This window comes from Pelobates fuscus, chromosome 11 (genome assembly GCF_036172605.1).
Source record: "Pelobates fuscus isolate aPelFus1 chromosome 11, aPelFus1.pri, whole genome shotgun sequence".
Classification (NCBI taxonomy): Eukaryota; Metazoa; Chordata; class Amphibia; order Anura; family Pelobatidae; genus Pelobates; species Pelobates fuscus.
The window spans coordinates 30,671,472-30,685,227 of record NC_086327.1 but is presented as its reverse complement, the minus strand read 5'-3'; the positions used below and the strand labels follow the sequence as shown (position 1 = coordinate 30,685,227).

The following is a 13,756-nucleotide window of genomic DNA, read 5'->3' as shown; positions in this document are numbered from 1 at the left end:
CTTACACACAAAAATAAAACAAGTCCCACACACACACGGAGTCATGAACTCTCTATATTGCATGCAGAACTCAGAAACATGGAGCTGGTCAAAACTACCCACATACTTCAACGCTACAAGCATAATTTTTTCTCGCAAGGAAATAGAGCGGGAGCATTGTTAGCAGCGCGACTTAGAGCTCGAACAGCCCACTCCAGGATAGCATACATTACCACAGCGACAAAACAAAAACTCACCAACCCTCAAAACATCGTAGATGCATTTGCAGCCTACTACGGCGAGCTCTACAATCTCAAAGATGACCCCAAGATAGAACCGCCAGCCACACAAGACATTCTTGACTTCTTAGCACAAACTGCTTTACCCAAACTCTCCCCAGACAACATAGCCTCTCTTACCGCCCCATTTACTACCCAAGAGATAGACGCAACAATTAAGAAGCTTCCCAAACACAAAGCACCTGGCCCAGATGGATACACCAACCTTTATTACCAAACCTTTGCGTCTGTCTTATCACCACACTTATCCACACTATTCAACCACTGCTACTCGCGGGGAACTTTACCCCCCGAAATGCTAAAGGCCCACATCTCCACTCTCCCAAAACCAGGTAAACCTCAAACACAATGCCAAAATTTTAGACCCATATCCTTATTAAATGTAGACGTCAAACTCTACGCTAAACTCATAGCCAACCGTCTATCCTACATTCTCCCTACGTTAATACATAATGACCAGTCCGGCTTTGTCAAAACGAGACAGGGCTCGGACAACACCAGGAAGATCCTGAACATCTTATCCCACTTACACACAGGAGGCGGACAGGGCCTTCTCTTAGCACTAGATGCGGAGAAGGCCTTCGACCGGCTCAATTGGAACTATATGCAACATGTCTTACGAGCGTTTGGTTTCACTACGCCCATAATCCAAGGTATCATGGCACTTTACAATGCCCCGACAGCTCAAGTCTCCAATGCAGGTTTCCTCTCCACCCCATTCAAAATAACAAATGGAACTCGCCAGGGATGCCCCTTATCCCCGCTACTATTTGTCCTGTCATTAGAGCCACTGGCACATATTATTAGATGTCAACCTGCAATTAAGGGCATAATGGTAGGTAAATCTGAATATAAATTGTCCATGTTTGCGGATGACATCCTCTTAACATTAAGCGACGTGCCTTCGTCCCTGCCCGCACTGATATCACTCTTACAACAATACGGTGACCTGACATACTACAAATTAAACCAAACAAAAACCCAAGCACTGCCTATAAGCCTTCCTAGAGACCTAACTCTTGAACTTAGCAGCACATACGACTTTGACTGGAGGTCAGACTATATCACCTACCTCGGGGTCAAAATCGCGTCCACGACTGAGCAAATATTCCAGTATAACTACAAACCACTCCTTAACTTATGCAAAGCTGAGTGCCTGAGGTGGAAACCAGTTAAATTGTCATGGTTAGGCAGAATCAATACAGTAAAAATGATTCTCCTCCCCAAACTGCTGTACGTTTTCCGCCTCCTACACCTACGGGCACCTCCATTGTTTTTCAAATCACTCCAAAAAGTGCTTTCCTCTTATATTTGGGATGCCCACAAACCAAGAATCTCTCACCGTTTCCTTCAGAATCACCATATGGAGGGAGGGGTTGGCCTTCCGGATATCCACACATATTATAAGGCAGCCGTCTTAGAGGCGGCAGTGAAACTTCACACCTCAAAAGGGGTTTTCCAATGGGTGGACATGGAGGCAGACCAGTTGGCTGGCACCTCGCTAATTAACATACTCTGGACACCGAAATCATTACGCCCCAAAAACGCAACATTTTTGCCAACTACGGCACTAACCCTACACCATTGGGACGCAATACGTCAAAAACATCACGCACCTCATAAATACCACCCACGCTCCCCGCTGACAGCCATGAAAGCGGTTTCACCTTGGCTCTCGCTACACTCCTGGGGCAAACTAGGTATAACCACCCTCAACCAGGTCCTGCACATGAACCACATCAAGCCCTTTCCAGACCTCCAAAGGGAATACCATCTACCGAATTCCTCAGTATTCATGTACATGCAACTCAAGAGCATCATACCCACCCATGTCACGCCGGATACTGCACTGCATAGCGCAGACACGAGGGACCTGGAGGCTTTATATGATAGATGCTGGCAGGCCCCATCCAAACCTAAATCTCTTACCTCTTGCTACAGATCCCTACTGCGCACATCACCGCCTCCGCCCCCTACATTTATGACACAGTGGCTCATGGAATGTGACACGATCTCTAACACGGAAATTCTGCAGTCTCTCAATGCACTCAAAGGACTCACACAATGCTATTCTCATATTGAAGCGCATAAAAAACTAGTGTATAGGTGGTACCTGACGCCCCAGAGACTTCACAAAATGTACAAAACGGTCCCCCCGTTCTGTTGGAGGTGTGGAATAGATAGTGGCACGATGTTGCACATTTGGTGGTCATGCCCCCGTATCCGGCCGCTCTGGCAGGAGGCACAAAATATCCTGCATACTATAGGTATCACTAGGCCACCTCTAGACATGCAAGCAGGTATATTCTTAAAATACCCCAGCTTAACACCGAAACGAGTTAAAACCATCATGGCGCTCACGGCTTTAGCAGTGAGAAACCTAATCGCAAACCATTGGAAGCAGACAAACTGCCCCTCTGGGACCTTACTCATGGCCAAAATTCACCAGTACTACACTCATGAGTGTTTCTCCGCTCAAACGGTGACACACAGGCTAAATGTCTTATCAACCTGGACCCCATGGGTCACATACTGGGAGGGGCAACGTACACACCCAACCCCCTTGGTCCACCAGGGAGGGCCCCTTAACAGCCCAACATCCTCAACTTCTGACTAAGAGCTACACAATTACGGCATTACTATAATTCCAGGTACAACCTAAGCTTGTAATAAAATAGGATGCCGCCCGAATCATGTAAACCCATCTCCGTGTCGCACTATGGGTGGACCTAATGTATGAATGCTGGAGGCTCTCCCTCCCCTCTCCACACTTGACTGCATCCAGGGCTCGTGGCCTTTCCTAACAGGACCTTACAATTCATAGATTACTGAACCTATGTCTCCCACAGGAGTCCTACCTACCAACCCCCTTGAACTATCTGAAGCCCGATGCAGCACGGAGATTTGGTAAGGGGGCAACTGACAATAATGAGTACCATGTCCACAACTTGAGCTGCCGCTAGCACAATCATGGCTAGCAAGTGAGTTAACATGAAATAAGCTGCTTCTCAAACGGTCCCACAACACTCCAAGGCATACCCCCAAGATTTAACTCCCAGGGTACCGAAGCACCTTGTAGAAAGGCACACCACAACACTCCAAAGCATACCCCCAAGATTTAACTCCCAGGGTACCGAAGCACCTTGTAGAAAGGCACACCACAGCCCTTATTTTTAGGGTGAGAAGCGACTCACATACTCCATATGGCATATGTTAGTAGGTACTTAGAGTGGGCATCCAATAAGGATAACGGGACCACATGACATTTTGTTCTACCCATAGACACACCCCTATGCTACACCTCTACACCTTTATACTCGAACAATGGATTCACATTTGATACACAACAATGTAGCGGAATACAAGGTATGTCCCAAGCACTACACGCTATACTAGGCATCAACCATCACTCATAGGACGACGACCTGGATTTGTATTTGCATACAGCGCAACCCACACATCAAAGGTTCTGTATTGCACACTCTGCACCACTTGCTCTGCTTAATATATGGGGTATTCGTAAGCATAATTACTCTGTATTGTGTGCCAAGCTATATTACTGTAAACCCTGATATCCCTACCCCTGACCCCACTTCTTCTTTCTGTACCCCCCCCTCCCTCCCCCCTCGCACAAATGTCATCATTGTATATAAGGAAAAAAAAAAAAAAAAGTAACATGTAAGCATTGCTGATGTGCTGTTCCACACTGTAAAATGCCACATATTATACTGGAATGATTCGGTGGAATTTTGTGCACCCCCTACCCCTTCTTTCTTCTTTCTGTATCCCTTTTATTTTTTACTATTACAAAATAAAAAATTTTGAGTCTAAAAAAAAAGCCAAACTATGACTCCTAGAAACCTAAGCCAATATTTACCAAAGTATTTTTGGAGCAAAAAGGTAAAGAGAGGCAGGTTGGAAGGGAGAAGCAATACGTTTATACTTATGTAATTATTCTTGTTAAAAAACAAAACCATACATTCATAAACTAAAGTTGATTTAAAAAAAAAAAATTAAAGAATAATGACCTGCTAACGTCTTCAGGAGCCTTCAGTGTGTGTGATTAAAAGTCAATTAAAAGGGCAGGAGTTAAAAATGTCTAAGGTAAATACACTGTGCTGTAAGACCTGATTGAAAATGAAACCATTTTTTCAGGGAGGCTGTGTGAGTCAATGCCAAGGGAGGTGTGGCTAAAAAGGGTGCATAAAAAGACACAAAAGTGTTTTAACTCCTAAATGGCAGAGAATTTAGCAGTGAAATTGCAGGGGCATGTTCTATACACCAAAACTGCTTTATTGAGATGAACCCATTTTAAAGCTTAGTGTGTCTTTTAAGACTCTACCAAGATCATAGAGAAGTGTGGGTTAATAAATGCAAAATGTATCATTATTTTTTTTTAATTTTCTAGAATAAAACATTGTTGATACCCTGCCCATATCATTATTGTAATCATGGGTCTAGCGGAGCATTGTGGAAAGACATGGACCCCAAAAATTTGTGTCATCTGTACATCTCTGGTTAAAATAATTACAAGGCTCAAATAAAAAGGCCAATCATACAGACCACAAGCCAGTTTGGTTTGTTAGAAGAAATTGCTAAAGTTTGCATCCTTAACTATGCGTATACCTGCGGGTCATTGCTTTAAATCCCAAACAATTTTGGATTAAAGTAATAAAGTTTCATAGGAATCAGTGTAAAGGTTTTTATTTATTGCTCCATAATTAGCTCTCTGCTCCAGGATTGACTGTTTCACAATGATAAATCACTCCCTAGTGTCAAACAATGGCAAACAAGTAAGGTAGTTATGCTATCTCATTTGCTGCAAACAGTTTCTCTCTCCCCCACTAGCTGCAGATAATGCTCATTCTGCATCTTTCTCCTCTTTTAATATCAGTCCACTGTAGCAAGGCCAGTCAAAGGTGGCTTCTCAGCCAGCATGATGTTACACTAGAAAGTCCTTGGACATTGATATCTAACCTTGGTACTGCAGCAGTACTCAGCCAGTCTCTTTAGACTACAATGCCTTGGTTAACATTTAGGCTAGCTGAGCATCATGGGAAGCGTAGTCCACAAAAATCTGTTGTGCCAAGGTTAGTCATCACTGTGCTAGCATTGATCTTGCACAATGCAAACATTGTAATGCTAAAACATTAATAGGAAATGTGTGCAGGCTGGCTGAGCCTCGTGGGGAATGTCGTCCAGCAAATTACAAGTATCTATAATGTCAAGTTTACCCATCACTGTTATAGCACAAGCCCTAAACAATGTATATTCAAAGTGCAAGAACCGGCAAATGGGATGTTGTCGTCACAAGAACATTTCCAAAATGTGGCACTCATTAAAAAACAGCAATCAATGGACAATATGTCATAGCAGGAAAAATAACCCAACGCATTTTGTGTAATTAGTATTCGAGTTTATATAACACTAACATATTCTGCAGTGCTTTAGAATTATAGAATGGAAATATTTAGAGATGGATAAAGTCCCATTCAAATGAGTTTATAATCTATGAAAATTTTAGCTAGATGGATATATATTGTTAGGTAAAAAACAAAGAAAAAGTTACCTGCACTCTCTCCTAAATCCCTATGTATATTTAAGCAAATGGTCATTTATTTACTCCAATGGCCATTAAACGCAGGACTTGTTTTTTTTTTTTGTATATATCATTAGGTGTCTTACTCAAGGTCACTAACTAGTGAGAGGGTTAAATCAAGCTACTGGTGGAAAGGTGGACCCATTACAAACACCAAAGGGATCCCCCAAAGCAAAGGAATATAACTAAGAAAGGGGCTCAACATTTTCACTCTCTACTATATATGAGGTGATCATGGTGCCTGTAGTCCGTGTGTGCAGGGTTTCAGTAATAAACATTGCTCATGCAGAGTTTAACCCCTCTGCTGAAGGAGCTGTGAAGCCACCTCTGGCAGCATCGTTAGGGCATCGTTAGGGCATCGTTAGTCAGCATGGAACAAAATGCACAGAATTGCATTCATTGGCTGACGTTCACGGTCAATGAATAACAAACTGGATCGGCTTCTGGCTTTTTCAGCTCTGCCGAAGCCAAAGATGCACCACCATTCCTGAGAGGAGGTCATGAGCCTGGTGAAGACCCAGGTAAGAGGGCAAGCTGTTACTAAATTGTTTGCCCCATTACCGGCAAGGGTACTCTTGGCATCATTCATGACCACTACCATGTGCTGCAGTGGTTATGGTGCTTGGATTACCCTTTAACATTAGAGAGAAAAACTGCTTTGTGAACAATGAACCATCAAAAGAAATTCATGTACCTATTTTATGTCAAATGCTTCCCTTGCATACTAGTGTGATAATTTCTTAAATGGACACTATAGTCACCTAAACAACTTCAGCTTTATGAAGCAGTTTTAGTGTATAGATCATGCCTCTCGGGTTTTACTGCTCAATTCACTGTCATTTAGGAGTTAAATCACTTTGTTTATGTTTATGCAGCCATTGCCGCACCTCCCCTGGCTCTGATTGACACAGCCTGCATGAAAAAAACTGGTTTCACTTTCAATCAGATACAATTTACCTTAAACAATGCTATCTCTTACTCTGCAAATAGAACGTTAATCACATACAAGAGGCTCTTGCAGAGTCTAGCAAGCTATTAACATAGTAGGGGGTAAGAAATACTAAATTAACCCCTTAAGGACCAAACTTCTGGAATAAAAGGGAATCATGACGTGTCAGGCACGTCATGTGTCCTTAAGGGGTTAAACATAACTTGCAATAAAGGAAGGATAAACATTAGATGACTCTTTACAGGAAGTATTTATGAAGGCTGTGCAAGTCACATGCAGGGAGGTGTGAGTAGGGTTCATAAACAAAATGAACTTCTAAATGGCAGAGAATTGAGCCGTGGGACTGCAGGGGCATGATCTATACAGCAAAACTGTTTAATTAAGCTAAAGTTGTTTTGGTGACTATAGTGTCCCTTTAACATTTAATTGTTGCCCAGAACTGCTCTAACCTTGGGAACAGACTTTACTGCCCACATCAACTGTTCAACTAGCCGAACCTACTCCTTTACCATCTACTCGAATCATGAAAATCATGAACATTATCACATAATAAATGTTAATGTAGCAAAATATTTCCTTTACCCACTTCTTATCATAAATATATATACATTTTTGTTCATGTATGTACATCTACATCACTGGACTAATATGGCTACAATCTCTCTCTCTCTCTCTCTCTCTCTCTCTCTCTATATATATATATATATATATATATATATATATATATATATAAACTAAAATACTCTGAACTCTGAAAAAGTGAGGATATCTTGAAAAGAAATGAAGCCAAGTGTCTTCTCTCTCCACCCTAGACTACACAGTAGATGGTTATTATATGAGGGCCATGTCTAATTTATGCAATATCCTCCTAGCTAGTATCTACCTACACTAGCATCAAGTAACAATGAAGCACATTCATTTCCCTTAGTTGGATTCCAATATTGGCATTTCCCAGCACTGGTCATGTATGCTAATAGTGGGAATGGCACCACCATTGATAGGTCTGCTTTAATAGGAAAATAACCAGTTTCAAAATGAAGCTAAAAGTCCATATTGACCGAAAAAGTTCAAATTAGAAGATGGAGTTCAATAAAGGCATGCAATTATTGAATACACATGTCACAATTTTATAACACAATAATGCAGGGGTGGACAAAAAGTAAAATAGAATACTTTGAAACTTAACAAATGTATCTAACTTATGCAAAGAACCAAGTCAAAGTGGGCACCTGATTAAACTAGCATAGGGTGCATGAATGTCTAAAAATTACACCCCTTGATCTGTGATAATTTACCTTGACTCTTGATCTAGAATGCACAGGATGTCTTTAGTGGAAATGTAATTCACAAATATGTGCAGTTACCTAGCGTTCAGCATGAAGTTTCAAAATAACTGTAATTTATATGGCTTTATTTTCTGATTTTAATGGTGTAGACTGCATGGGTTACGAAATATTAAACTATTTTGCCCCTATCGTTCATTCATGAGTCGTTAATAACATCCCACCATAACAGCCCGCCAGTGGACTCCCAACAAAGGGATAAAATATTACAGTAATAATTTTACTGTAACTTCTCTGCAATGTAACTTAAAGGAGAGTAGCTACAGTGTGTAACAATGACTGATTTCTTGCTTCTCCATGTTGACTAATTAATCTTTCTACTTATTCGAGATTCCTCGTAGAGTCTGTGTGTGTATGGGGAGAACGTCATTTTCTGTAATCAGTTCAATAGAGGAAAAAAAATCTCCACAATCATTGTGCACTGCTGTAGTCTGGTATGATTGATTAGAGGAGTGTGAAATTCTCAATCATGGGCTATAGAGTAACCGCCGCACCTATTTTTCCCATTCTCTAAGGTGCAATACAGATGAGATCTTTCACATCTTGTATTCAATCGTCTTAATCTTGGTCATTTGTACTTGTTAAAGGAAAACGTGTCTTTGCTCTTCTTTTGTGAAGAACCATAGCCCACCTGAGCAATGAAACATGAAGTGACCACTAGTAATTACGGAAAAGACCATCCTCACCTTTTGCTCCTCTCAGCACAAAGCCAAAACCTTCACTGTCTTTCTTCTGTAACAGCACCGTCTTTTCTTTAATAATGTAGTCACTGCAATTAAAAATGCAAATGTTACTTGATGATGCAACCTTAATTCTTGCAATAAAAAAATATCAAAAAAGTAGAGGACGAAATTACGCCGAGGTTCTGCATCTTCAACAGTGCAAGATTCAGGTTCTGGTCACACGAGACCAGTCCCTTCACAGTTAGAGGTGGATTTATCAAAGGACAAAAGAACTGCGGTCAAACCACTTGTGGCTAAGTGAGAATAGACAGAAATCTGCACTGTTGGAAGGATAGAACGCAGCATCAAATAACTCTGATGAAGAATGAATGAGTTCGATACACATGTTAATGATCCCGATAGATACTTTAATGACCCAGCATGCATATTTTTTGGAACCAACCAATTTTATAACTACGTCTGTAGAGATTTCTTTAAAATATCCACATAATAAAGACAGAACCAGAAGTTTCATTTTTTTGGAGGTCTGGCCCTGTAGCTTATGGGAATTGTCTAGCCAAGAATGTAAAGCTATCTCAGTCTCTTGGTTTAAATATATAATGTGCAGTGAAATGAGGCATTCAATATGCACAAAAAAAACAAATTTTTGGACTCCTTCAAACAGACAAATGTAAATGAATTCTAATTTAAAAGGTGCACAATATTGACATTATTACTGTATTGTTGTATATAGGATCTTAGTTAATAAAGCAACATGTAATAAACATGAAACCATGTTAACTATTGAAAACATTTTAATTACAGAAGAATTTGTTATTTTAAGTAGTCTGTCACAACTATATGTTTTAATATGGCAAGTAGCAACATCCAACTCCAATAAAAGCACAGAACATTAACACCAATAATTTAATACCAAATTTCCTAAATTTTGACTTGCAAATTCATGGGCTGGTCTAGGACTAAATAGCACCATTTATAAAAAAAAATTACTGTTTTTTTATTTACATTGCATTACTTTTCATCAATTAACATGATTATTGTTATTTGATTTACGTACTATTATTCAATATGTGAACATACATTGTCTATTCATAATGATACCTGCCCTTAGAGAAATATAAAAGGAAAGGCAGACATGAATCACGCTTTGGTTGATACCTTATGAGATTGCATTGTTATGGTAAAAACATATGTTTCTTTCTACTACACAGGGCCGGCACGTTCATTAGGTGGCCCAGTCAGCCGCCTTATGGCACCAGAGCAGGGTGGCGCGAAAATCCAAATCCACAACCAGTGGCCAGGGACTCTGATTTTCTTAGCAGCCGCAGCCTACCTCGCTGTCCCTGCTCCCTAGATCGGAGGTGGACTCCACACCGCCCTCTCCTGATGATGTCAGGAGGAGGGAGCAACTTCAACCAGAATCCCTCAGCAGGTTCCAGCATGGCGGTCCCCATAGGCCACTGAACTAGTCGCTCTGCAAGAAGAGGGGGTGCCAGCCCAGCCACTAAGCCGCTCTGTGAGAAGACAGGGGGACCGGTGTTCTATCAAATAATAATAGGCCTAGGTTCTCCATAAAGGCGCACTTCCATCCGGGCTCAAGCATGGTCGGAGGAGTCGTCTGTCACACTCTATGAAAAAATATGGTAGCGCAGTGGGCCTGACTTCTGCTGCCCCTTCACCCTTCCCCCTGTCTCCATAGTGCCAAGTCTTGGGATGGTTCTGCAGAGCTGCCCTCTTCAAGATAGCCCTTGACAGCCTGCCTCGGCTTGAGCCACTAGAGCTGGTACCACTTGCAGCAAGGGGGTACGTTTTAAAACATTTACATATCCTCTCTAACCCCCTGTCCCCTTAACCCTGTGCCTATCAGGGAACTAGGGGGTCAGAGTGACAGGGAGTTACAGGCTCCTACTCCCTGTCACTTTATTCCCCTAGACATGTGTTGCTCTGTGAACATATGTCTGTGTATGCCTGTCAACGTATGTCTCTGTATGCCTGTGAACGTATGTCTCTGTATGCTTTGTTCTGTATGTATCTGTGTGACTAAATGTCTGTGTATGTGTGTTTCTACATGCCTGTATCTGTATGCATCTTTTTGTCTGTATTTTTATGTCTCTGTATGCCTTGTTCTGTATGCCTGGGTGTTTATATTGGTATTCCTGTCTCTGTACGTCTGTCGCCGTATGTCTCTGTATGCTTGCATCTTTATCTCTGTAGGACTGTCTCTGTATGTCTCTATATGCCTGTCTACATATATCTCTGCATGCCTGCATCCCTGTTTTTGTATGACTGCATCTATATGTCTCTGTATGACAGCTGTATCCCTCTTTTTTTCTGTATTACAACAGCTGTGTCCCTCTTTTTTCTGTATACATCTCTGTATGACAATGTCTGTATGACTGTATGCCTGTGTTTGTATGGAGGGCACCTGTATGTGTAGATTGCATGACTGTGTGCATGTGTGTCTGTGCCTGTATGCTTGTGTTTGATTGTGTGCCTCTATATCGTTGTGACTGTGTGCCTGAATTTATGTCTGTGAGCCTGTATAATATTGTGTGTCTGTATGTTTGTGTCTTTGTGCATGTATGTATCCTGTATGTCTATGTCTATATGGCTTGGGAGGAAAGTGACACACAAAAGGTACCTGGGGAGAAGGGACGTACAAAATGGGCTGAGGGGTGAGAGCCACAGAAAGAGGCTGTGGGGGAAGAAAGTGACAAATAAAGGAGCTCATAGGAAAGTAAGAGATACACAATGTGGGTTGTAGGAGACACAAGTAAAATGTAAGAGGTCACATGGTTACTGCAAACGCTACAAGCAAGGGTTCCGCTCCAATCATACCATAATTATATCTGATTGAGAATATAGTATGGTAGAAACATTGCTTGTTTTTGCTGTAATAAAGCATTGATAGTGAGCGGCTGTACCCGAATATATCTGTTTTGTGAATCTTCCAGAAAGCTTGTTTTTTGTTTTGTTTTTTATTCTTAGTGTGTAAACAGGACTCTAACCTGGATTGCTCCTTTTAAGGATTAACCAGCATGCATATACCTGCATCTAAACGTAACCAACATTTATTTGGAAAACATAGTATTTGTACTTATTATCTGTTCTTCCTCTTACAAATTATTCCTCTTACAAATAGTACATAACATCTTATTATCATAGACTTATTTCTCCAATTGAATCTCTTCAAATCAATTTGACTCTTAAATGGACATGCACACACTTGAGACAAGTTTTCTCATTTTGCAGGCAGAAAAAGCAGGAAAAGATGATTACTCCTTTTTTTCATATTTACCTGCTTTTCTTTCCATGCCTTTTCAAAGCCTACAGTAGGGGGGGGCACTGATCTAGCCAATCAGTGTCCTATCCCTAGGAATCAGGAAAAATAGCATTGCACATGTGCAACTAAATTGTGCATGCACGACTGCAAAGGCTTGCAACATCATTAGTGACTTTGTGAGATCCTTGGACACACAACTAGCTGTGATTAAGCCTGACAAAGGAAACTGAGAAAGTTTGTAGTAAGTTTTTAAATGTTTCTTACAACATTTTCTAAATTTGTTTTGCCTTATTTTATTTTGTATATTTGTGCAAAAGTCTTTGCTTGTATTGTCAGTGATTCATGTTCGTTTAAATAAGCCTGAATAGCTTCTAAATTCTACAAATATTTTCATATCCTATGGACAAGAAAAAAATTATTTAAGGTATATTTACATTTTTTTAGCTGCTGGCTAAATTGAACCATTAGGCTATTAGAAGTGAAACCTACTAAGCGTAATGGAAAACAATCTGTAATAGCAGTTTTAGCATTCCAACACCAAATATGATGGAAGGTTATAAGAAAAAAAGCTGACAGAATGCAAATCACCAGCTTCTGATCTCAATGGATATATAGAAAGTTGCAAGGCAAATGCTTTTAATGTAGGAGACTATGGTTGTGAATGACTGATGATGAAGCTAGCAGTTTTTAGGTCTCTGGAGGGGTAGCCTGACCTTACAGAGACGATAATAAACATTTGTAGTCATAGAAGCATAGAATAGGTTTTATCTACAAAGTATTACAAAATGTTTAGTGTTAACTTAAGTTACAAAAATTAACACAACTCATTCCAAATAATTAATTATTCATGATATAGTCCTCCGATCCTGGAGATTTTAAGAATTACAGTTAAGGAAGATAGTAAGAAGTGATTGTTGGTTGTTAAATAACAAGGCAGCATTTTAACGGGTTTTATGGGTGAGACAATACTGGATTTAAAGGAATACTATAGGGTCAGGAACCCAATTATGTATTTCTGACCCTATAGTGTTAAAACCACCATCTAAAACCCCTGATCCCGCTCCTTGTCCCACTTAAATATAATTAAATCTTACTTTTGTAACAGTCTGCTGGTTCTGACTCTGCTCCTGATCTGCCTGCTTGGCTGACATCATCAGAAGTGATTATTTCAGCCAATTACAATGCTTTCACATAGGGAAGCATTGGATTGGGTGAGACTATCAAGGAGGCAGATCAGGGGCAGAAACACAGGGCCAAAAAAAACAGCCCTGGCCAATCAGCATCTACACATAGAGATGCATTGAATGAATGCATCTCTATGAGGAAAGTTCAGTGTCTCCATGAAGAGGGTGGGGACACTGCATGTCAGTGCTACACAGTTTGCACCACTGCCACTGGAAGCACCTCTAGAAGCCATCTGAGGAGTGGCCAGTGGAGGTATCCCTAGGCTGTAATGTAAACACTGCAATTTATATATATAAAAAACAAAACAAAACACTGTTTACTGCAAAAAGCCTGAAGGGAATAATTATACTCACCAGAATAAAATACAATATGCTGTAGTTGTTCTGGTGACTATAGTGTCCATTTAAAGTCAATTAAATAACTCAGTTAAAGATTA

General features: G+C 40.6%; 1 protein-coding gene across 1 annotated transcript in view; it reads right to left on the bottom strand.

Moving 5' to 3' along the window:
- Nucleotides 1–13,756, bottom strand: part of SHANK1 (SH3 and multiple ankyrin repeat domains 1) — a 317,095-nt gene that overhangs the window by 72,689 nt on the left and 230,650 nt on the right. Inside the window, exon 14 of the mRNA XM_063435485.1 lies at nt 8,856–8,938. Within this exon, the coding sequence (XP_063291555.1) occupies nt 8,856–8,938 (83 nt within the window). The remainder of the gene's footprint in view (nt 1–8,855; nt 8,939–13,756) is intronic.